The sequence below is a fragment of the Aptenodytes patagonicus genome, chromosome 17 (assembly GCF_965638725.1).
Source record: "Aptenodytes patagonicus chromosome 17, bAptPat1.pri.cur, whole genome shotgun sequence".
Classification (NCBI taxonomy): domain Eukaryota; kingdom Metazoa; phylum Chordata; class Aves; order Sphenisciformes; family Spheniscidae; genus Aptenodytes; species Aptenodytes patagonicus.
The window spans coordinates 12,963,437-12,988,702 of NC_134965.1; the positions used below are offsets into that span (position 1 = coordinate 12,963,437).

At 57.8% G+C, this 25,266-nt stretch overlaps 1 protein-coding gene across 1 annotated transcript; it reads right to left on the reverse strand.

The window, feature by feature from the left end:
• On the reverse strand, nt 1-23,746 carry CCDC92B (coiled-coil domain containing 92B). The gene is made up of 4 exons (XM_076354595.1): nt 23,702-23,746; nt 16,657-16,810; nt 11,782-11,829; nt 1-7,112 (listed from the first exon to the last, which is right to left on the reverse strand). Exons 1-4 carry the CDS (start codon nt 23,744-23,746, stop codon nt 6,445-6,447), a joined length of 915 nt encoding a protein of 304 aa, XP_076210710.1. The 3' UTR covers nt 1-6,444.
• Between the last annotated feature and the right edge of the window lie 1,520 nt (nt 23,747-25,266).

The following is a 25,266-nucleotide window of genomic DNA, read 5'->3' on the forward strand; positions in this document are numbered from 1 at the left end:
TGCAGATATCAATCTCTTTATTAAGAAAAAGGCATATTACAACGACTCCTGAAGTACAGCTCCATACTCTAGTCTCGGGGTATTAACGCGTTTTGAAAAGCACTTGGTTAAAAAGCAAAGTCAACATTAACATCGTCCTGGCGAATAATGGTGTCATGTAGTAAAATGAACATTCAAATAAAGCAGAGCAGTGTCAAACCTTTGGCATCTGTCCCACCACAGTGGCTCTCCCCAGCACGAGTCACAGGCTTCTATTGTTCTCAGCTTCGCTTTGCAAACTCAGCCAAGGAGAATATGGGGGTGGTGAAGCACTGGCACAGGTTGCCCAGAGAGGTGGTGGATGCCCCATCCCTGGACACATTCCAGGTCAGGTTGGACGCGGCTCTGAGCAACCTGATCTAGTTGAAGATGTCCCTGCCCACGGCAGGGACAGACTAGATGACCTTTAGAGGTCCCTTCCAACCCAAACTATTCTATGATTCTATGATTTTTGCTCTGATGAAACCACAGCTGCTCTGGGACCGGAGGAGCTGTACCTGGGGGTGCTTCCCTCCCATTCCCTCTGCCAGAGCCTTCCCCGGGGTCCCGAGCACAGCTCTGGCCAGGCAGAGGTGATGTCCCCACCTAAGGAGGCCTATTACAGCCTTGGCAAGGACTGGGATGACAGTGATCTTCTGCATGACCTTGAAGCAACCGAGCAAATACAGATGGTGCTCGTCCCTGCAGGGCCGAGGAGCTGTGGCTCAGCACCTTACCCACGTCCCCTGGGGGAGAAAGGGTCTGTTTTTTCAGACATATGAAGATTTGAGGGATTCCCATGGCCCGATAGTCTCATTCCTGTTATAATTGCAATGACAGGAAAGGGGATCTTTTTTGGAAGCCACAAGATCAGTGAGATCTATCGGAAAGAGATGGGAGGCATCACCACACCCCGTGGAGAACCAGGCGCCACTTGGGTTTGTGTCGGGTGCACCTCTCACACTCACACCGGCAGCTTCGCGTCCCTGTTCCTGCCCGAAGCTGTGAGGGGAGGGAGCGTGAAATGAAGGGATCTGATATGGTGACAGTACCGAGCGTCGCACTCCGTGTCCCCTTGCCCACAGGCACGGGCCCTTTGCGTGGCTGCAGGGGGGAGCTGGGACGGCAGCGTCACTGCAGGGCCAGCCCCCAGACAGTGCTGGCAGAGAGGAGACAGAGGCAGAAACCTGGCCTTGGGGAGCAAAGGGCAGCTTTAACCAGCGAGGAGACACGGCACTTTTATCTTTGTGCTTTTACAGGCCGCATCGTCTGGCGGGATCCTCCGCGGCCGCTGTGCTCATTGATCCCAGGTTTCTCTTGCTCACCCAGCCCCTGCAACTGCCATTGCTGATCTTATCCACAGCATGATGCAACCTACAGACGTAAGGGAGTTCTGTCTCCCCTCCTTCACGTTCCCCGTAGGACTTGGCAGCCAGGCGCTGACAGTGCAAGAGGGTGACAAGAACAGACGTGCACCGAGGCGGCTGCGGTGTCACTACAGCGGGACTGGCTCATCGGGGCTGCTGGGAAGCGAGGCCTGGTGTTCCCGGAGAAGGGCAGGATGCCACGGCTTCACCGGGGCAGCAGGAGCCAGTGCACAAGGCTGCACATGAGGACCCTGAAATGTTCACCTAGGTCCCAAAAATGAAAGTCCATCGGTGTGCTGCTGATTTACCTTCCCAGTGGGGAGAGCTAGCCAGGCAGCACTGCGGTGCTGCCACTCCTCTGCCTCCTGGGAGCTTAATTTGGGAAACTCATGGACAGAGATGCTCTGTGTGGAGCAGAGCAATCCCTGACCACTGCTGGCTCTGGCTCTCCAGCTGCTTCAGGCAGGACATTTCTTTCTGCGTCACTGCCAGCTTCCCTGGGCATCCAGGAGAGACCACCCCTCAGCCCCTCCGCCGCAGCTGCCCCTGTGTAACACCCATCAGCTGTGCCCTGCGCCTAACTTCGCTTGCAGTAAGGTGGTTTATAGAAAGCCTTGGGCTCTGCCTTGGGCAAAGCTTCCCCAAGGCAGCAGGATTAGGCCCCCCCACAGAGAGGTCTCTGCGCAGTGCCATGCAGCAGCAGGGAAGGTCGTGCAGCCTCCCGAGGGGATTTTCTGGAGCAGCTGCGCTATTCAGGCCCTCGCAATGGCACCCTCACAGTGGGGACGGGAAGGATGCAGCCAGGAGCGTTTAGATTAGCCCCAGCAAACACATTCAGAAAATATGGCTTTTTAATTAACAGGGTCAAGAGGGAGAACTTCCCGATCGGTCTGCCCGGAGCTAAAATAAGTCCAGGGGAGCGTGCACCAAGTCGCCAGGACTGGCTCTGCCTCTCGGTGCCACCGGCTCCGGCATGGGTGCCGCCTCAGTGAGTAGAGCAGGCGCATCTCCTCCCCACCCGCTGCTTGGCCTGCACCTACTGCAAGGTTGCACAATTTGAGACATCGCTTTCAGAGGGCATGAGGAAAAACAATAAGGAAAAGAGAGATTAGCAAACCCAACACATCAAATCCATGAGCCTCCGCAGAGCTGCAGAAAGAAAGGGGGGTGCAGAGGAGAGGTGCCCGGCTGTTAGTCTGTACGCAGAAAGGTCTCAGCACGTTGTGGTTTATACACATAGGACATTGTTTAACAACCGAGCATTATTGCTATGCATCCATTTCCAGTCTAATCATTAAGCTTTACGAGTCTACATTAAACATCGCTTGTTCCATACAAAGCACATAGGTGTCAGCAGTTACACTCCTCAGTCTATGTGTGTCAGGTTTACGGCGCAGGTCAAAGCTATACGCACCCTTTGGGCTCCCAAGGAGTCCGGCAGCGCTGACTAAATACACCTACAGATCCCTGTTACACCTTACAGGCTAAGGGCTAACTTACAGTCTGAGACCAGGGGGTCTGTAAGAGCCCCCTGCCCAGGGAGAGGAGGGCAGGCACTGCCCGGGCTCCTGCTGCTCCCTGGGGCTTGCTGTGGCTAACAGCGGCCTACTCATTAAAAAATAGGAACGCTGTCTTTTTGTTCTTTTTTTTTGGATCATTTTGATCTCTTTGATCATTTTATATAAATACAAAGATTAAAATAATTTATCTCAACATCATTTCTATTACAATCATACAGTGTTTTCCCTTCAAATCAAGTGCATGTGTGTATATATATATATAAGTGTATATATAGTATCTCTAGAGCTTCCCTCCCCCCCAAGAAAAGCAGCAGTGACTGAAGCAGGTACAGCACGCAGGAGCTGATCCTTCCCGCTCTGAGGCAAGGGTGCCCAGGCAAAAGCGCAGGGCTCGCCCCGACAACTCATTTCCAAGCACATTACATTGGCATGAAGGGGGGGAACTGGGGTGCTCCCTCTCCACCCCTTTGGGAAACAACACCCCCTCACTGTAGGCAGCTCTGCCTGCACATCCAAGGGCTGTGGGGCTCAGGACCTGCCCAGCTGCCCGCAAGCACCAGGAGGAGGGAGAAGCAATCGGCGGACTGGAAATGAGATCAACTCCTTGAGCAAGCTGCTAATTAGTGGTGACGAGGAAGGGATCCTGCAGCTCAGACAGGGTTGCTTCATTTACATACTAGGCACTAAAAATGATGATTGCTAGGAAGGTATTTACACAGAAGAAGGATCATACCCCTCCCTCCCCTTTTCAATGCTCAGGTCAGTCATGAACACCATGATCTTATGAAGGATTTCATAATAAAAATGCAACACACTGTTTATGAGGATTGTCTAGGAAGGAGAGAGGAAAGCCGCTGTGCACACCACAGCTAAAGGAACAGCCAAACAGCGCAGAGACATGTATTACCCTCTTTCATGTTAAAAGAGAATAGAGACGAATCCTCAGCAGAACTTCTCTGAACCTGAGAGAAACAGTGATTTCCAAAGGCCAAACGGCACTTCACCACCGGGAACTGGGTGGCTGCAATGCAGCACAAATTGCCCCTTGCTGCCCTGCTCTGCTCTGCCTCCGCAGGGGTGGGCAACAGCAAGGCCCCGAGCACCCTGACTCTCCCCAGAGCTGGGGCATGGGCAGAGCCCGCCTTAAATCACTTTGCGGTGGGAAACATCCCACAGCCTTACCGAGAGCCAGACTCGGGGCTTTTCTCCCTTGTGCAACTGTACCCAGGTGCTCATACCCCAGCTGGGCGTTACCAATGCACCCCATGCTGCCCCTGCACCACCGCCTGCCCTGGAAGGCAGTTTGGGCACGCGATGCTTTGCAGCCAGGGCAAGTGAGTGCCCTGCCCGGGCTCTTTGCAGCCTTCTGCAGGGGGTGACAGTTGGGGAGGGCAGGCGGGAGTCAGTGGGGGCTCTGCTGGGCTCTGGCTCCTGAGGCAGTGGCTCCGGACGTGTCAGGGGCTGCAAAAATTTCCCCTTAGGGCTTTGCCTTTGCCCCCAGGAGCTGCACACCTCTGCAGGGCTTCAGCCAGGGTGACTGCTCCCTAGGCCCCTGCTAGGGGGGACCTGCCCAGGTGCGGCTTTGCTGGGCTTCTTCCCAAACTCAGGGGTGCGTTAGAGACCATGGTAGCAGTTGGGAAGTGGGGGGTCCCAGCCCTTGACGGTGCCCTGGCGGGAGCAGGAAGAGTCTTGCCCTCCGAAGCCTGACTTAACACCACAGCCAAAGAAAAGGTACAAAAGCTGCTAATTTCTGTCCTGCTAATGCAGTTCATATGCTTAGGGTTTTGTTTTTACCAAAGAGCTGGCCTAGGAACTGTTACTGAGAATCTCGTAAAAGCATTTTAATATAATATATAAATATTGAACTACAAAAATAGACACCTCTGACTGCATGGGCACGCTGCGGGTGAGCTTGGGCAGACTAAGCCCGACTGGTCTACAAGGGTGACATTTTTGAAGAGGTTTCAAACTGAATTGGAAGGAAATGGGGTCCAATCGAGGCCCGTGGCTTCCTCCTGCCCGCGCCAGCCACGGAGGCAGCGGGGGTTCTGCGGGAGGCGACCAGGCAAGGCTCTGGCTGCGGGCAAGAGCCGGGGCTCCCGTCTGGGCATTACCTACCCAGCACACCTGCGCAGCTGGGCCAGCCAGTGCTGGCAGCCAAACCACCAGGGTGAAACCTGCCCCTTGGTATTGCCCAGAGCAGCGCAGGTCCCGCTGGTGCCCAAGCAGCGAGACCTTTGCCTTGCCCCACCGCCAGAGCTGTTCTCTCCTCTCCCTGTTTCTGCTGTTTCAGAACATCCAGGGAATGGATGTATAAAGCCGCTGGTTTGGTTTGGAGACTGGGCAAGGCTGTGCCCCGGTGGGGCGAAGGCTGCGTACTGTACAGCCACCGTGCTGGGAGGGACTGGGAGGTGGTGGGGGAGGACTGGAGGGCTCTGCAGTGGCTCGGCCCTGGCAGACGCAGCAAGGGACACGGGTGAAGTGGCTTTTCCAGCCTCTGCTCCTGGTGGAAGCTGAGCCTGGGGCTGATTTGGCCCCAGCAGGGTTTCTGTGTGTCATGGTGCACCATCGCTCACTGTCAGCAGCACGCCTCTGATGTGGCTGCTGTCGTCTGCGGGAAACCCAGACCTGGCTGTGGATGTGACTGAGAACCGAAATGCTGGTGCCGAGACGAGACCTGCCTGGCATGGGGACGTGAGTCGCAGCCCTGCTCCAGCGGCACGCAGAGCAAGGCTGTGGCAGGTGAGGAGCCGCATGGGGCATCTGGCAGGGCTGGCGCTCGCAGCTTGCGGCCAACCGCCTTGTCCAAGTCCTATGTGTAAATGTAGCGCGGGGGAAATCCACGTTAGAGACAGATGAACCGCTGCGCAGGGGAGAGAGGGCTTTGAACATGGCTGACACGGCTGCACCGTCCTCGTGGAGGGGGGATCCCTCCTGCACCCGTGGGACTGACTGTCATTCAGCTACCTGCGTACAGGAGGACCTTCCTGGTGACGACCAGGGCCCTCCAGCCCAGCCCCAGTGCCAGTGATGCCCAGGGCTGGAGGGCTGGCTGAGCTCATCCCACTGTGCAGAGCCATGTGCCGCGCAGCCCTTCGCTTGCTGCTGCACACCCACCTCCCAGCACCCCTGGCTGGGGAAAACACACCCGGTGTCCGCTCCGAGGGGCGGCAGCAGCAGGAAGATTTTCTCATCACAGAAACGCTAATTTTCTTTCTTTTTCTCTCTTTCTTTCTTTCTTTCTTTCTTTCTTTCCTTGGAAGCTCTGGACAGGCGCTCAGCCGTTTCCCCTCTGCAGACCCCATGCTGGGTTGCCTGCCTGCCCTGCAGCGCTGCCGGCGGCATCCCTGGCTCAGACCCTTCGGGCAAGGGGGATCCTCCCCGGCTGCCTGCGGGCAGGAGGTGCGAGCAGGGCATCCGCTTTCTGCTGCCCCTTCCCCTCCGAGGGGACGGGGGAAAGCAACCTCGGCCGGCGCCCACCCCGGTGCCGCCGGGCTCAGGCCTTCCCGGCCGGTCGGGCCATGCCACCCCCTTGCCGCCTACTCCCGGGCCCGGGGGGCACTGCGGGGACTGGACCCCTGCCTCTTGCCAGGCTCACCCTTGGCCGACCTGGCCCTGGCCACTGGCTCCTGCGCGGGCTGCCGGGGGGGCCTCTGCGCCCGGGGGGCCACGGCGGCACCGGCCATGCCGCGCGCCTGGGTGGGGGGCTCCGGCGGCGGGCGCTGCGGGGCGTGCGGTCGCGCCGTGTAGAGGAAGAGGGCTGGGTCGGGCATGGCGTCGTGCTCCTCCTGCGCGGGGTCCCTGGGGCGGGCACCGTCCCCGGGCAGGCATCGGGGGTGCGCCCTGTGGCTGCGACGCCGAGGCCTGCCCTCGGCCGGAGGGCCGGCGGGGGGCTGCTCGGGGGGTGGCCGCCCGCCCGCCCGGGGGCCCGGCAGCCGCTGGGCGGTGGCATGCAGCTGCAGGGAGAGGTAGGCTGCCGCCTCCGTCTGCTTCTGCAGCTCGGTGTCGAGGATGGTGACGCGGTGGCTCCGCCGCTTCAGCTCCTCCAGGAACCGGCGCTCCTTGGTGCGGAGGCTGGACCGCAGCGCGGCCACCAGCGTCTCCTTGTGCCGCAGCTCCTTGCGCAGCTCCAGGTTGTCCTTCTCCTTCTCCTGCAGCTGGGCCTCCATCGCCCGGCACTTCTCCTCCAGCTCCCGGTCCAGGATGTCTGTGGGGGCAAGGCACAGAAGGGGGTCAGGGGATGCAGCGGGGGCTCAGCCCGGCACGATGGCCTCATCCCACAGCTCCTGGCGGGTCCCCGTATGCTCCCGACGTGACTGTGAGGGCATGTGAACGCGGCTGCCCGGCTGCTCCATGGTGCTGGCGTGTCCCAGCAGTGCCATCGAGGCTGCTCGGGCGCTTTTGGGAGCTAGGGTTCCAAAACTCCCCATGAGCTGCCTGAGCGTGGGCTCCCTGACAGCACAAGCGGCCTTTCCCCATGCACTGCAGGCAGGCACAGGAACCCCCGTCAGCCCTGAGCTGCAGTGCTGCAGGCACACCCAAACGCGGGGGGTGAAAGCAAAGGCAGTTTCAGCGGAGGATGCTGTTGCCATGGAACCTGCCACCTCTGCCTCGCTGCAGTCTCGTGCTGCAGTTTTAAAATTTCCCTGGGTAACTAGTTTTTCACCCTAAAAGTGACTTTGAGTGTGTGCAGAGGGTACGGGGGAACGTACGGGCTGGGAGAGAAAAGGACATGGCGGCAGTGAAACCATCAGCCCAACTTAGGAGGGGTCGTCGACCTCAAGCCCCAAGACTCCCCAGCCTGATTAGCAAGGATGGAGATGCTAATCCAGGATTACGGAGGAGCTGGGCTGTGCTCGGCAGGGAAGAAACCCCCAGTCCAGGCGGGAGGAGTGGGCCAGGGGGCAGGATTGCCAGTTAGCCAGCCCCCCCCGGCTGCTGTGTGCTCACCATGCCATCACCTCTGGTTACTAATGCCTGACCTGTTCATCTTTCTGCTCCTGGCAGCTGCCTGCCAGCGACGGGGCGTGGATGGGACTTGTTAAAACAGAGGTGCTGCATTGAGCAGCAGGTTCCCCATGGCTCCCATCACCCTTCCTGCCCTTCCCACACCTCAGCAGGTGACGGACGCCCTCCCTGCCCTGGCCCTTCTGAGTCATACCAAAGGCACCCAAAAAAGTGTGACTTCACATGGGGCTCTGCATGCTTCTCCTGCACACCCTGCACCGCTCTGGCCAGCCTGCATGGGCTCCCTTCCACCTGCCTGCAGGAGGATAACACCTGCCTGACATCCATCCCACCATTCATCCATCCATCCATCCATCCATCCATCCATCCATCCATCCATCCATCCATCCATCCCACTCGCCATCCATCCTTCCTCCATCCCACCCACCATGGTGGCGTCAAGAGACTGCATTGAGTAAACACCTGTAGAGCAATTTGGATAACAAAACTTTGCATTTCCCCAATCCCTTCTGCCTAATGACCTTGAAAAGCTGGAGGAGATGAAGGATGGAGGAGAAGCATGGCAGCCACAGCAACTCATTTCGTGGTGACTCTCTCCTCTCCTCTGGGCAGCCTTCGATCTGCTGTGGAAATGCACTAAAGGTGTCCCTGTACAAGGGCACCCAGGTCCTGCCCCATGGCCATGTACGGGTCCACGGGGACGCACTTCTGTGCCCCAGGAAATGTGCCCCCACACCCCAGAGGGACAGGGCTGGCCCGGGCACCCCCCACCCCGAGAAGTGCTCCTGCAGGTTGGCATGGCCGGGAGCCCTGTGTGCTGGGGGGCTCCTGGGGGCCTGCAGTCCTCTGCGGGTGGTGGCCTTGCACCTGAGACAGTGGAACTGTCTTGCAGGTGATGCATTGGGAAGGATGCTCTGAAACGGGAAAGAGGAGTTACTGGAGCGTTGCTAGCAGCCGGATTTCACCTCCCCTCTGCACTCTGGGGCGGGAGGGAGCAGGGGGCTGTGGCTCAAAGTGCTCTTGTCCTCGGCCAAAAAGCATTATCATCTCCAAAAGGAAGGGCATGCTGCTCGCGTGGGGCTCTCACAGGACCCTGGGGACCTGGCCCAGGCACAGTTTTCTGCTTGCGGCTGCTGCAGCTCGTGACCGGCTGCATTCCCTATGTTCAGCCCTGGGAGGTGTTTGGGGGACGGGAGCTGCCCGAGGAGGTGACATGTCCTGCCTGGGGGTGCGAGGTGGCAGCTGGAGCAGCCGGCACGGGGGACTCGCACCCTTGCGGTGAAGGGGCCGAGCTCAGCGGGCAGCGGGAGGGCTGGGCTGTGCGGCCGCGCTATGAACCTGGCACAGGGGCACGGGGGGCTGGACCACCTTGGGGAACCCTCCCTGCCTGCGACCGGACCCCTGCCCCTGGCAGCCCTGGCTGCAAGCTCCTGGACCCAGCCCTTGGTGGGGTGCAGGGAGGAGAGCGAACGCTCCCTGCTGAGGCTGGCACCCGCCTGCGCTCACCCCTGCCTGCCCAGGCTTGCTCCCATTGTCTGCAATAATCTCTGCTTTCTATGATACGATTTGCAACCGCTTTATAGCTTCAGCTCCTAAGTGTCTTCTGCAGAGGAAAAATGCTTTATAATGAGATCTTAAGGGAGGCAGTTGCACGCAGTAATTATTACATGAGTGGCATTTGAAAAGCAATCATTTGATGGCATCTTAAATTAGGTGGTTGCCCCATAAACGTGGCAAACGTGATCCTACTCTTCGTAAGCTGTTAAAAGGCTGAAGGATGGGCAGAGACCTGTGGGTGGGATTTGCTGCAAATTATGGCCTGTGACGCACCGATGGCACCCAGAGGGCTGGACACAAGGCCCTCCCGGGGGGGGAAGGGACCCCGGGCTCAGTGGGGGGGTGTGAGCTGGGAATGGGGGTCTGCTGGGGGCTGTGATGGGCTGAGAGGGGCTGGGTGTGCACCGCCTGCTGTGCATCCTCCTCCCGGGGATGGCCCAGGGGCTGGGAGCACCACATCCCCCTGGAGCCAGCCATGGCACTGAGCAACGGTGCTGCCAAGGGACAAGAACCCTGACGGTCCTGGTGAGAGTGGCCCTGCGCCTGCCCTGGCACCACCAGTCCTGGCTCTGAGGACGAATCGCAGACTGGGGCTCAGCACCAGGGACCAGGCCTGGGCAGCGCCAGGGACGAATTTCAGCTTCCTCCCTGGGACGGAGGAGGAAGAGGAGCCGGGCTGCACACAGAGCATCCTCTGCCGGCCACAGGTGCCCGGGCACCACTGCCTGCCCCTGACTGACCCGTGTGCTGTTGGGGATGGGGATGTGTCACCCAGAGCCATGCGGTGGCATTTGCTGGCCCACAGGAGCAGCGTGGTGAGGGCAGTCTCAGCCCGTGGCACCTCGGGACAGAAGCAAGACCAGGCAGAACAGGGCCCCAAGGGACACCCTGGGGACACCATCACGCACCCCCTCCCCGCTGGGCTGTGGACAGAGCGGGGTCATGGCTCCAGCCAGGCGGGCAGTGGGAGCCCTGGGGCACCGCAGCCCTGCTGGAAAGGGGACAGCAGCCACCTGGGAAGGGTGGATGAGCCGGGTACATCCTTTAGGGGACCATCCAGCTCCTGCCCGTGGGCCTCGCTGGCCACAGTCCACCGCCCGGAGAGTTGCCCAATGCATCCTGCTCGGGCGTCAGGCTGGCCGGACTCTGCTCCGCAGGTCAGGGCTGCGGGTGCATGTGTGTGTGAGTGTGCGTGTGTGTGTGAGACGCAGGGAGTGGCTGCATCCGCCTCCAGGTGAGGATGCTCAGGAAGGTGGGGAGCAGTGCCCAGCTGTGTGCTGGCAGCGGGATGCTGTGCCGGGAGTGTCCCTACTATGCCAGCATGTCCATGTGCAGCCAGGCACAGCCCAGCCTGCAGCCAGGCCCCCTGCTCCCCCTGCTCCTCTGCTCCCCCAGCTGGCTGGGCACTGGTTGCTGGAGGAGAGGAGCTGACCCAGCCTGCCTTTAGTCCCTTGGAAATCAGGGTGAGCTCAGCACCAGCTCCCTGCTCCTGTGCCTGTCGGCACAGCCTTTCATCTGAAAACCTGCTCTCAGCCGCTGGGTTGAAGGGCCAGCCTGCTGTTTGCCAGTGCTGAGAGATGCCAGAGCCCCATCTTGTGCTGGTCTGGTAGCAGATGTCCTGCCCGACACGGCCTCGGGATGGGGGAATTGCCCGTGGGTTTGATCCCAGGGGAATGAGGCTGCCTTCGGGCTGGAGAAATGCTTTGCCAGGGCTCTCCAGGCAGGCAGGGCTGCCTGTCCCAGCACATGCCCTTGCCTCAGGCAGCAGCCCAGGAGGGGCTGCAGGACACGGGGCCGGGTGGCCCAAGAGGACAGCGTGTTGTGCAGTGCCTTTTGGGCAGCTCTCTGCTGCTGGTCCCAGGCCTGGGATAGTGCCTGGAGTTTGCAGACATTTTTCATGCACCAAGACTTTTCTCCCCCTTATTTTGGAATGTGAAAGATTATTTTGTGGGCAAAACTGACTGTTTGATGAACCAAAGGCGCTGGGAGATTTTCTGAATCAGCATCTGGATTGCAATCGGTGAGGGGAGCTGGCGGGGGGGGGGGGGCTGATAATGTCCTTGCTGGCTTTTTCCTGGGGCTGCAGGGTTTGCAGGCTTTGAGTCCCACCCTGGGGGTCTGTGAGCTGCTCCTGGGGGTCTGTGTCAGAGCATTAGCAAAGCCAACCTAGTGCACACTGACTTCCCAGCCACAGCCCTCCCCTCAGCCCGACTGTCCCCTGCAGACAAGGGCCATGTCCCCTCCCTGGGTGGCCCCGATGGGCCCCCTCTGGCTGCAGGCTCTTCGGGCAGCCCCCCGCACCCACACACACTCCCCCTTATCTTATCTCGTGCACAAACCTGTGCTCTTACCTTGCTGGCGGGCTTCCAGCTCTTTTATTTCCAGGTCATGGGTGAGCTCTGGAAGAGAAATCAAACAGGAGTGAGAAGGAGCATCCCGCCTGTCCCACGTGCTCCCTGTGTCTCCCTCTGCTCCCCACTGGGCTGCTGGGGCACTGGCAATCACCATGGCTGCGGTGCTGCCTCTGCCCGTCCCACGGTGTGAGTGTGGCCGTCTTGGAGCACCAGCCACAGGCTGAGCCAAAAATAGACGATTCTGGCAATTTGTATGTTATTAAGCAGCCTTGAGGTCTGATATCTGCCATGGCATTTGCCCCTGCGATGTGGCCAAGGCAGTGTCTGCAGGTCCTGCCCCACGGCGGAGCAGGAGGCTCCATTTCTCTGGCAATGCCTTTTCTTTTTCTAAGAGAGTTGCTGAACCATTTTTGGTGCTTTAAATCAGGACAAAGAGCAGAGCAATGGACTGAAAATAGACCAAAGAGTAAGCTGCCACCCGAAGTATTTCATAATTTACTGCTTCCAGGCTGATCTCTGCCTCTGCACGTGATGCAAGCGGGACAGCCTCGTCCCTGCGCAATGTGCCCACAGAAGGATGCTGCCCTGCCCTGGGGGCAACGTGTAACTTCAAAATCCCCTCTCAGCCTGCCACCGAGCCCAGCCTGGGTGCTGTGGGTATCTCCCTGGATGGAGCGGGGCAAGGCAGTGGCAGTGCTGGAAAGAAACTGCTGTTTGCGGGATGTGGCCCCAGCCTCCCGAGGGAGGCTCCTCAGGCCTGCTGGATACAGACGTTCCACCGCGGGACATGGGCTGTGGACCTCGGGCACCACAAAGTGTCCCTGTGACTGTCCCATCTCCCACTGCCGCAGGCCCAGGACAGGGTGGTGGTGCTGCGGGTCTGGGGTCTGGGTGCAGGCAGCTGCAGGCAGAGCTGCCCCACGCCCACGCTGCACCCAGGAGCAGCAGCAGCAGCAGCGAGGGCAGTGTCCTGCGGGGATGAGGCCGTCGCAGGGCTGCAGCCCCTGCCCGCCTGCTCAGCCCTGACACGCTGCCTGCTCGCTGCCTGCACTCTGCCTGCTCTCTGCCTAGCCCCGGGCTACAAAACCAGATCACAAAGGGCAGTGAGGGAAGGAGCTCAGGGACTTCCTGGAGTTCACTTTAACCTGCATTCCTTCACAGACAATCTCTTTTGAATTAATTATGACAGCCCATCAAACCACCAGCAGCTCTGAGAGGAGAGGGGGAGCAGCAGCATTTGGTTGTTTTCGGGCTTTTTTTCCCCGAAAATGAGTTCAAATGGTTAATCTTTGCCCTACATTTTTCTTTTAATCTGCTTTCATGTTGACTCTAATCCTCATCACTGCCATCCTTCTGAAACGAAACGCTTGGCTCAGGCTGCTCTGCCCGTCTGTCTTGGAAAACAAATCTGTAGTGAGAAGGCAGAAGTACCCGAGAACGTAATGCAGTTTCTGGAAAGCTTTCAGCACTCCTGACTGCCCCATTGGAAATCAATGGCAACTGTGTTATTTTTCTGAAGCTAAAATAATAGGTTTGGAGTCTCAGATATATTTGAAATGAAAACTAAAGCAGTTGCCCATTTCCAAAGAAGCCATTGCCCTGCTGAGTGAGTGCAGGGCTTGGGAATGATGCACAGCCTGGGGTCCCAGCTTCTGCACTGGAGCCACGGGGACTGGTGGGAACCTGCCCCAGTACCGTCCCCAAGACCCCCAAGGGGTGAATCCAGGGGGGAGCACCCTGCAGGGCTCTCAGGTGGTCCTGGCCTCTGCGGAATGGATCCAGCTGCTCTGCACTTCTGTATCCCGCCTCCCGCGCTGCCGGCCCCGGCTGCAGCCGGCTCCCAGCAGCTCTCCCGCTTGGCCCCGGTGCCTCTGGGTGTCCCCTGCGCAGGGCAGGGGACGGGGCACTGCCGGGTGATGCACTTCAACCTGCCTGGTGCAGGAGGTGGCTGAGGAGGGGTTTGTATTCCCTGCTGTGGGCTCGGACACATGGGTCTGCCCTGCAGGAGCTACCCAGCCTCAGCCCCAGCCCCAGCTGCCCGAGGGCCCGTGACCCTCTTCAAGGCAGCTGTGTGCCCCTCGGGGGGGCTAGACGCTCGCAGGCAAGCTAGAAATGCTTTTTTTTAAGACACGGCTTCACTTAATGCGTCGGGCTTCCCCCTTTACTGCCCGGGAGGACTATCCTGGTGCCCCAATTGCAGAGGGACCGTCGGCACAGCCCGTCTGGCCAGCTTTGCTATCCACCGCACTGCCTGCAGTGATCCCCCCCAAACCCCGCTCCACTCCCGGCACCAGCCTCCCCTCCATCGCTCTGCTAACACCACTGAGCAGGCTAATTATTGCCACAAGGCTTGAGCTCATCTTCCAGTAAAAGGAGAAACAGAAGAGTCAGAGGAATCTATTGCTATTTCTGCTGTGTTTATACCTTGCAAATAAAACGGGAGTGGGAGGGAAGCCAATTCTCCTCTGTAACGCAAGGCTCGTTCCAATAAATGAATCACAGCACGCAGCTCTGGGCTGCATTACCTTCCTGTAAAGCCTCCGACTGGGAACGCTGGGCTGCGGGGGTTTGCTGGGGCCGACTCTGCCCTGGCCCCGCAGTGAGGGCTGCGGTGTTTGCCCAAAGCAGCCGCCCCCTCCTCCTGCCATGCTGTGGCGAAGGGCACAAGGCTGCCGGGTGTCGGGGGCTTGCAGGGGCTGAGCACACGGAGGCTCCATCCCGCTTTCAGCTCTTGCTGCTGGCCCAGCAGCAGCCCTTGGTGTCCAAGGCTCCCGGGATGCTGAGTGCAGCCAGCGGGAACTGCTTTGGGCCCAGAGGCAGCAAACCTGGCGATTTATTTACTTGAATAAGGTCCCTTCGGAACACGGCTGTTCTGCTGCGGGATCCAGCCTGGATCCAAAGGTGCTGGCTTGCTGTGTGCCTCCCCCTGGGATTCCCTCGCACACAGCTGGCTCAGCTGCCCCTCAGAGCAGACGGTCCCTCCGTTGGCGAGGGCTCTGGCACCTGGAAACTGCCACTGCTGCTGCCTCTGCAGGTGGATGGAGCTTCTCAGGGCTGAGAAGGTGGCAGCTGAGAAACAGAGCTCTGCAGGAGGGTGGCATTTCCAATGGTGACGCCTCGGGGAGACCGAGGGGATGGTGCAAATGTTAAGGTCTGAAACAACAGCTCCCGGGCAGAGGGGATGTGACTTGTCCAGTCAGACAGTGCTGTCATTCGGCTGTGCTGGGAAGGAGATTGCTAATAACCAACTGTGCAATGGGCTCATTTCTGCCTCTGGGGACTCAGAACCCCCCAGCCTGATTTAGGCGTAAGAACTGTGCTGTCTCGCCTATCTGGAGAGGCTGTAGATGAAGCCATTAAAAGAAAACAATGAGAACAACAAAAGCTTGGAAAGGATGGGGGAAAATAGACAATTCTATCAATGCAGAAATGTCTTTGTTTCCCAAGAATGAGGGAGGATGAGAGGCTGGAAGACAAGGAGTAATTAGCTACGGCTGAATTATTGATGAAAGCAATGGCACAAGTTGGAATGAGTTTCGGTGGCGGGCAGGAGGCCGGGGAGCCGTCGCTCTTGCGAGGCTGGCTGAAGGGGAGGGTGACATTGCCGCAGCGGGGCCATGGGCAGAGGGCTGGTGGCTGTGTGCCCTGCAGCTGGGGCATGTCCCTGAGCCCCACACCAGGCTCGTGGCTGCGCTTCCAGGGGACTGGAGATGGGCAGACCCCGGCCGGCTGCTGCAGGGTCTGCTGTGACCCTGGGGAGCCGCTTGCCCCCTTCCCGAGGGGCCAGGCTCCTGGTGACAGCCCCCAATCCCAGGAGAGGCTGGGAGGCTTCAGCGTCTGCGTGAGGGGCTGCTGAGGGTGCCTGACAGGGATCCTCCCTCCAAAGCAGGGAGCAACCTGGGGCAGGGGAAGAGCTGTCCTGATGCTGCCGGCGTTAGCGCTCATTCAGCACCGCAGCGGTAAAGCACGGCAAGGGGGTACTGACACCAGCGCTAGTGCAGGACTGCTCTGGGCTGGGCTGGCAGGAAGGGAACAGATTTCACCTCTCTGTGTGCAAGAGAATAAAATGTAACAAAATATAAACAAGAAAATTACATTTCCTCCCGTTTTGAAAGTGGTCTTATACGCCCCCATTATTAACGGCGTTCAACTCTCTTCTTTCCCTTAGCCTACTGGCATCTGGGAGAAATGATGAACTACTTTTACATTTTAATGATCAAAATACCTTTGTGGGCATGGATCACAGGAGGAAAAGTCTTGCTGACTAATGCTGAGTTTTTGCCTTTCCTTGCACCAGTGAATCCCTTGGGGTAGGAACTACTGCAGCCAAACTACTGCAAGGTGCAGGAACACGCAGCTGGGGATAGTGCTGAGCTACTGGGGCTAATCCTCGTTCAGAAGTGTGCGCTGAGCACGGCGTGAAAACAAAGGGAGAGCGGTTTAATGATGGATTATCAACACAGCCTCCTGTCTTATCATCCGCCCAGCCAGCTGATGCCCAGAAAAAAAAATCGCTCTGGTTCTTCAGTGTTGCAGCTGGAAGAAGCTGCTGGTACCCACTCACAGAGGAGCGATTTCAGAGGGTTTGACCCACACCAGATTTGGTGGCCATGTAGCATGGTCCAGGGAGGGGCTGGTGGCACCTGGGCCAGGGGTGCAAGCGGGAGGCTAAAGGGGATGGAGATCCCCTGATCCCACACTGAGCAGCATCCCCTGTGGCTTGGCGCTTGCCTCCTCCGCGTCCTGCTGAACGCCAGCGTGAGCTCCTGTGCGGGACCGGCCCTGGGACCCGGGGTGCCAGCAGGAGCTTTCCTGCCCAACGTGCTCCATGGGCATGCAGCTCCCACGTGCTGCAGCCACCCCAACACTCACCTGAGCAGTGCTTCTGTAAGCGGAGGATCTCCAGGTGCAGGTCATGGAGCAGCTCCATCTGCTCCTTCTTCAGAAAAGCAATGTGCCGCTGCACGCTCTGGATCTGGTGCTCCAGGGACATGGTCTCCATCGCAACCAAATTCACGGTCCAGGCCTGTGGGGAGCAGAGATGGCTCATGATCAGACATGCAGCAGCATACCAGGCTGGTGAGCCTGGTCCCCGGAGCCCTTACGAGGGGCAGAGCCCGCTGGGTGCAGGGTGGGCTGGGGAGGTGGGTGACTGCTCTTGTCTGCCCTTTCCACAGGGACATGGCTGTGGGTGAAGCAGCTCAGAAGATCCCTGGGGAATGGCCCCCAAGCCATCTCACCGCCCCAGTGCCTCTCGGGGCCGGCTCCCGTCCTGCCTACGCTCGAGCTGGGAGGCTCAGGGACTGCATGAGCAGAAAATGCTGCTGCATGGACCCTGGCATCGGAACGGCTCGTTTCTATTTTGAATTTGGCCCTAGGAAGTGTTTTATCACTGAGCAGGATTACATCTGGGACAGCATTGCTCCCCACAGTCCCCAGGTGGGAGTTGCACCAGAGATGATTTTGGCTCTCACTTGACAAGCCACATATTACGAAGCAGTAACTGCAGCAAGAGATCTAACACATGAAAAATACAATATGCTCCATCTAACCCGATCAGTGTTACATGGTGAGAGAGTCATGTTGTCTTCCAGAAGAAGAAACGTCTTCCCTGGTAATACGCCTGGCAGACAAGGGCTGCTGTCAGTCCTGCGCCGGGTGGCTCAGCCCCGGGTTGGGGGTCCATCACCATGTGTTAATTAATGGCTTTGGCAAAGCAGCGGCGGGTGCTGCCTACTTGTGCTGCTGCACCGGGGAGATAAAAATAAACCCCTGAAAGAACCCTTAATCCCGGGAAATACCATTTCATATGGATGTGGAATCCATCCTTACTCCCTGCACCCAGCGCCGGAGGAGGGGAAGCTACAGCAAACTGTGGTGACGGTGGGGAAGTTGTTGTGCCAGCAAGCCTGAGGGACAGCGTGCACTGTCCTGTCCCTGGGAAGCTGCTTCCATTCCTCCTTCGTCCGCATCCGACTTCAGTTTTCTTTCTATAGAAACTCCAGAACTAAGTGAGCGCTTTGGCTCATGTTTACGGCATGCCCGGCTTGGTAATGTAGTACATTTTAAGATAATTCCCGCAACTTAAATTGAATCAAACTGCATTTAAGCTCGATTCCACAGTAAGCGATCTTGGCAGTGCCCCGAGTTCAAAGCTTTGTTCTTGCCAAAGCCTCTCCAGATTCGTGAAATCCTTAAAGTCAGGTCTCCTGTTTCATGAAAGGGGACAGGGGTGCAGTGAGGCTCCAACACTAACAGGTTCCGGGTGCTTCCTGCCATGCCCCCCTGCTGCAGCATCGCCCCACGGCCGGCCCCAGCCCACCCTCACCGGCCGTGGTTCCTGGCACCTGCGTCACCTTTCCCGTCGGCGACTTGGTGGCTCCGCTGACACCTCTCGTGTAGCCACAGCCGCCATGGGATCCGTGGGGAACGTCAGCCCCTATGTACAGGAGACCGCTGCGGGGGGTGAGAGGGTGGGTGAGCCCTGTGGCTGGGGAGAAGGGACCATGGCACAGCGTGGTGCTGCCTTCACGCCGCCCCCTGCCCAGGCTGAGCACACCTGCTTCTGCTCCAGCTCTGCCCCAGGCTCAGCCTGCAGCTGCCCCGGACATCCCTCCCTGCCTCCTGGGGTATAACCGCCCCCCTGCAAGGGGCCGGTGCTGCTCTGCCTCCAGGGGTGCTGGGGGGGGATCTGCTTTGCTGCACCCCTGCAAGCCCAGCAGCCAGCCACTGGCCTGGCTTCCACAGGGGATTTCTCGGTTGCAATGCCCCTGAGACAGGCCAGTGCCGAGGGTTTGGGGAGCTCTGGTGTTGCCGTTCCTCTCCTGCAGCCAGTGTGGGGTGTGCTGGGAGGGGGCTGGGTGGGTACCCCAACTTGTGATGCTGGTGGTGCACAGGCAGGGTGGTTAGAGGCAGCTGCAACACCTAACTGACATGTAAATAAGTGGAAATCATAGAAATTGTGTTTGCCTGTGGTTGCCCCCTGCTCGAGGGGGTCAGACCAAGCTGTGCAAGGGGGCTGGGTCTGGGGGCTGGCCTGGCTGTCCCCCTCGGAGGGCTGGCTCGGGGCTTGCTCTGCAGCCTGGGGGTGCATCTGCCTGCGGGGGCTCTGCATAAGGCCTAAAATAAGAATATTGGGTAATGGGAACTGGCTTTGACATATATGGTGGATTGTCACTGGGGCTTTTTCATGTTCTGGGAAGCCATTTCTGGAGGCAAAATAATGAAATTTGGAGTTTTAGGATGGCTCTGCTATTCAGGGAATGAAATGCTCCAAACATTCACCCCATGAATGCTATGGGAAAGCGTGAAAAAGGCTGGTGTAATACATAAAAGCAACAGATACAAAGGTCCTGCTTCTCATTTAAGGTGCTTATTGTGGGAGGTATGATTTATACTGGCTTCAAGCTTCCCTGTGGAACAATGTCATGTAAGTGAAAATAGCCGTGGATCAGCCTGCTTAGTCCTGCCTGGCTGAACGTTAGGTGCGTACACTCTGTGCAAGGAAACCATGGGCATTTCCAGGAGCCCCAGGGGATTTGCAGTCCCTCAATGTTTGGCATTTGAAAATGGATCAGGGGAAAAAAAGAAAATCTAGCTCTAGACTTTACTTCCTAATCATTCCTATTCTTCTGATTGTCAAGGTGATGATTTTTAAGCCTAGTAAGTCACCTAGCCTTTCTTGATAGCATGATAATTAATAAACAAGAGAGCTGGCATTCGTTCTTTGTACTGTGAGAGCCGGCAATGATGGGAATTCGTTAAAGGTGGGAGGGGTAATTTACTTGTGCCAGTGCAACAGCTATGGAAGTTATCTGGCATCTGCCGTGGGCTAGGAATACAAATCATACTACAGCATGTACCCTTCTGCCAGGCCTGGCTGCAGGGGGGCTCTGAAAGCGCCATGTGCTGGGCTCTGGAGCAGTTTCTTGATGGGAGTTGTGGCACCTCATCTCAGGAAACATCAGAAAGTAGGTTGGACGAAGCCCGGGGGATACATAGTGCTATTTTCAAGCACTTTGTTCTGTCTAGTTGAAACGTCTTTAGTAGAAATGGTTGCAAATTCTCCATTGAACTTTCCCTCCTTCCTTTAAGTGGGAAATTACCCTTTTTTACCAATGAAAAAGTTTTCCTTTAAAAATAAATAGTTGATAAATATCAAGCTGTAAAGAAAGTCAAAGAAAAAATATTCTGGAATTGAGATCTGTTTGTTGTCCCTGATTTGGAAGATAAAAAGCCTGCATAATTTACCTGGGGAGGTGGGGGAAAGCCTGCTTTCAAAATTGCTATGGGAAATCCTTAGTGGGTTTGGATCAGCTTTGCCTATCCAACGTGACTTTCACCGTTTCCCTTGAGAAACAGCCCTCAGCTTGCGGCAGGAATGTCAGAGGTGTTCCCAGATTGTGTCTGGGGGAGATCACCTCATTTTGTCCATGCGTGAAACTCCCGTCAGCACTAAGGACACTGAGACAGGCAGGGGCAGGAGCTGCCTTCACAGGCAAATGGGGACATCGCTGGTGACGGTCGCGCTGCTGTCTGAGAACAGAGATGGGGAGATCTCTCCTGGGGCTCCTGTGCCCCTTGCAACGGGAGCCTGGGGGGCTGCGGGCGGTGACCTGAGGCTGCTGCTGCTTCTCCACGGCCTCCATGAGCGAAGGGAGGAACGTGCCATTCCACTCCACAGTGTTAGACAGCTGTGTCACAGGTAATGATGCAAGAGCCAAGAGCTATTAACAAAGCTGCGATTTAGTCCTGAGGCTTCAATAGCATCTGTAAGCGGTTTGAGTGTCTCTAATGTTACCAGAAGGCAGTGGATGAACTCTTGCCTCGCCGAGGCTGTGTCCACCTGTTACCTGAAAGGGTTTCAGAACCGAACTCTCGACAACTGATATCTTCCCTCCGTTGCTTCTGCAGTCAAGTGGAGATTGCAGCAGCATTTTGAGCCTTTAGGTTGATGCGTGCCTTTGGTCATTTCACACAGCACAATCACTTGGAAGGTGTTGGGAGTTAATAGGGATTAGCTGCTGCTGGCCAACTTAACACTTCACTGGGCCATCACATCTCCAAGCTAATAATGCCAAAGGTCCCGATGTCGAGGACTTCAGAGTACCCAGCAAGTGCTGATGACCATGTTTCTATGTGGTGAAGCAAGGTGGGAACCTTCAGCCTGTGTCAGAGGCACGAGACCCAAAGCACAGTGACTAGGGCTGTCACTCCCAGGGATGCTAAGAAGCACCAGCTCCCCTTGCCCCATCCTCGCGAGCGCCGCTCCCAAAAGGATGGTTGTACTGCAGCAAGTAGGGGTGGGGTTGGAAGTGACCCTGCTCTGATCCCTGCCTTGCTGCTGTAGCTGTCACTTTTCTTTTCCAGACTAGTTCTAACTTGCCAGTGCAACTGGTGGTGGAAGCCTTCGCGGTGACCACGTCCTCTGTGGCTTTGAGGAGTTATGTACGAGGTTACAACTCTAGAAAACAATGTTATTCATAATAAAAGCCAAGGGTAAGTGGTAGTCCCCTTTAGTTTGAAGGATGCTCTGTGCCCTTGTGCTTCTGATAGTTGTATATACACACACAGAGCTGGAAAGGAGGCAGCAATCGGCTGAACAGTGATTTTTACCCCTATTCAAAGGTGACACCTACAGTCTGAGCTGGCCTCTTCTCCCTGCAGAGCTGTGGCTGAACACTGTCTCCAGTTTTGGAGATTGGACATCCAAGGGGCTTTGCTCCATCAGAGAGAGCTTTCCAGGAACAAGGTTCCCTCGCTGACCATGCAAGGTTTTGAGCGCAGGACTCCCAGGTCTCTCCTCAGAGTGGTGGGACAGCCCTCAGCAGGGCACTCGGGACCACATCTTTAGCTTTAAAAATGCACCTTTAATATCTTAACCCTCAACTGCAAATTTACTCAAAGAAACTGTGAAAGCTGAGCTGGTAAAGTGCCGGATAAGTTAGAGGAGGTTTCTGGGCTGCTGAGCACAAGCAGCTCATGGGAGTCTGCGTGAGTGCAACCCACGAACATGAACATGGGGAGATATTCACCTGGAATAGGTGAGCACGCTCCAGAATGGGCCTTGGAGAGCTGTTCCCTGCAGAGAAAGCTTCCCTGCTATGCTCGGCCACCCCCTGCCCGCTCTGCCGCTGCCCGGTCCCTTGGCAGAGGCTCTCCAAGCCCGGGCTACGGGCTGGCACCCAGCCACGGCACCGACTTGGGTGCAGTGGCGCTGGGCTCGGTCCCCTGCAACTCCCCGCGCTGGGTGATTGTGGGCATGGTCTCGACTGCTGAGCCTTCCTGTGGGCCTGCCTCCGTCTCTAAAACACATTTTTTCCCGCTCCTTGTCTTTTCACCATGTGACGACAGTCTTTGGGACAAGCACATTGCTAGTCCTGATCTCAGCTGGGTGTTTCAAAGTGCTATCAGAAGACCTCAGTGAGATTTGCAATTTCATCCCAATTTATCAGAATTCTTATTTCTCACAAAACAAAATGACTGAAGCAACCCCTTGCAGTAGCTACAACGACTGATTTAGTTGCAAGTCTACTAAGAACTGATTTCCTTTGCACAGACAACTTGTTTGAGAATTTGCTTCCGGGGCAAAACTGTACTGAAGTCTGTTGTTTAATACCAATTGGAATCCCAAAGCTTTGACCTAAGAAAAAACCTCCGATCCTGATAATGCACTTCAAAGGCAGATACGGTATTGCCTGTACACATACCCCAGCACAAACACCGTCACACCGAGATCCAGTCCTTATTCACGTAATCATTTTTCCCCATAAATGGCAACTTAACTAGGAGTCAGAGGGCACAAACAAGGTTTGCAGGAACAGGTCGATAACTTATCCTGCTGTGGTTGCCAGCAACCCCCTCTCCATCGCATTAAAACATATGCAGGAATAAACATATTAGAAATCTATACTGCTTAGTATTTATGACCTCAAAGAACACGAACACAAACTTTGCAACAACGCCACGAAGCAAGTATGTCTTCAAATGAAAGGAAAATAAGGCAGCAGGAAGCTAAGAAACTTGCAGAAGGTCACAGAGGTAGTGGCAATGCCAGGAATAGAACTAGAGGTGAAATCCCGGCCTTGGGAAAGTCAGTGGGAAACCTTCCCTGATCTCAGCAGAGGCGGAATTAGACTCGGAGTCCTATTTGCTATTCATTATCTATCAGTATCTATTTAAAGATAAAATCAATACAAATGTTGATTATAAATTATTGTGTTTTCTCGCGATTCTCTAAACACAACTGCCTGACTAACAGCCAAAGCTGAAGCTTGCCATTCGGTTGCAGACGCTGAAAGCAAGGCCGTGTTTTCTCCTGCTGGCTCCGGGGGAATTAACTATGGATTCAGCTCTCCATCAGGAGCAGAATTTGGCCCGCCATCAACGCTTCGAATCAATCATCATCTTATGTGGGTGATCCCCGTGGTGCCATCCCGCACTTTGGGAATTTCGGAGCAATGCTTTCTGGTCCCCAGCTGAGTCCTTCTACAGACGGTTAACTCTGCAGCTGCCAGCGCGAGCAGGCAGAGCCTTGCTGTACTCGGAACCGCTTTCTGCAGCAGGAGGAGAAACGAGCCATCGGTGGTTATGTACAGGGTGAAGCGGCTTCTGGAACAGGCACAAGAAGGGCCGCAGGCAACTTCTGCAGGGACAGTCCCCCCGCAGCGCAGGAGACCCTTCCCCGGGCTGGTCCCTGCTGGCTCCGCAGCCCGGCTGCGCGTCCCCTCGGGTCCCCGCGCCCTGCGCCGGCGCCCGCATCCCCGCAGGCAGCTCCGCGCCGCCGCCTCGGGCGCCCCCGCCCGCCGGGGCCGCTCTCCCTGCCCGGGGGCGCCGCCGAGCCCGCGCCGCGGCCGCCGCCGCCCCCCGCGCCCTGCCCCGCCGAGCCCCGCCGAGCCCCGCCGCCCCGGTCCCTTACCTGGGGGGAGCGGCGGGGCCCCGCGGGCCGCCCGCTGGGCGTCATGGGGCGGCGGCGGGGCCGGGGCCGGGGCCGGGGCCGGGGCCGGGGCCGGGGCCGGGGCCGCGCCGGGCTCCCGCGCTGCCCGCGCTGCCTGCGGCGGCCCCGCCTCGCCCGGCCCGGCCCGGCCCCGCCGGCAGCCGCGCCGTAAACAGGCGGCAACGTGACCGGAACTGGGGAGCTCCGCCGGGGCGAGGCGCGGGCGGGCGGGGAGCGGGGCCGCGCCGGGAGCCGCGCCGGGAGCCGGGCCGGGAGCCGGGCCGGGAGCCGGGCCGGGCCGGGCGCCTGCGGGGCGCGGCGGCTGCGGCAGCGCCGGGGCGCGGCGGGGCCCCGGGGGAACCGACCCCAGCGCTGGGGACATCGCCCCGCAGCCGGGCCGGGGCTCCGCTGCCCCCGGGGGGAGCCGCACCGGGGCCGGAGCTCCGCTGCCCGGAGACCCCCCCCGCGCCGGGCCGGGGCTCCACGCCCCGGGGACCCTCGGTGCGGCCGGCGCTCGGCTCCTGCTGCCCTGCCGCTGTCCGCGGTGCTGAAGCCGCCCGCCCGGAGCTGCCGCCTCCAGCTCGGCCCCGGAGCGCGGGGAGCCGTGCAGCAGCGGGCCGTAGCCCGGGGAACTCGGGACCTGCGGGGGAACCAGCAGCGTTCGTGTCCCCTGCGGGGTTTTTAGTGTTAACGCGGCTCGGGGGGGGAATGCGCGTCAAATGTGGCACGGTACCCGCTTCAGCGAGGAAATCGGTGGGAAGAGTGAGTCAAAAAAGAGCTTCCCAGAAGCCGTGGGCAGAGAGATGATGAGAAAAGGTTGTTTACTCATGTGGTTACTGATTCTTCATGCCCTTTTGCTTGTGTTATCCAGAGCAGCTGGGGCTCCACTGTCAAAGATGACTAAATTCATTGTGCCTCTTTTACATCAGGGGAAGCTCAGATGTGGCGGCCTGTTCCATGTCGCATGGCAGTGAAGGAGCACAGAAATGGTAGCATCCTCCCAGTCAGCTGACAGTCGGCTGATTCCCGTTCCCTTAAACCAAAACCTGCTACAGAGAGTGCAGTGTTCCTGGCCTGATGCTCAGCTGGGTTGTGCTGCCATCCTCACATTAAAACCGCCACTATTCCGCGTGCACAAACAGCATGCGAACGTGTTGTAAGGCAGCCCACAGGGTATGGTTTGTGGTATCATTTTGTCATCCCACATGTCCTTTCTTACCTTTGGATGTTTCAAACCTCCAACTGAGTGCCTGTGCTACGCAAAGCGATGGAGGGTATGCCGTGGGAAAGAGACCTGCCTTGTGCCTGCGGGAGGGCAGGCAGAGAAGAGCATAGTCCAGGTGTAATATGGTGGGTCTGTAACATCCCTGCGCTGTAACAGCTGAAGGGTGGATCATTACCTGATGCAGAGTGGTGTGGTACAGCCTGGCTTGGTGCTGGCTGATAGCAGAGGAAGGCTGGGCTTGGGATTAGGGCTCTTCTATGGAGGGTGAGTTTAATTCACACTGAAAGAGAAATCATTAGATCAGGAGAAAAGGTGACCAGTG

Coding starts and splice junctions, on each gene's coding strand:
- CCDC92B (XM_076354595.1), bottom strand. CDS start 23,746: ATGACGCCCAGCGGGCGGCCCGCGGGGCCCCGCCGCTCCCCCCAG. Junction 16,811..23,701: donor GGCCCCGCCGCTCCCCCCAG/GTAAGGGACCGG, acceptor TGCTCCCCACAG/GCCTGGACCGTGAATTTGGT. Junction 11,830..16,656: donor CTTACAGAAGCACTGCTCAG/GTGAGTGTTGGG, acceptor TTTCTCTTCCAG/AGCTCACCCATGACCTGGAA.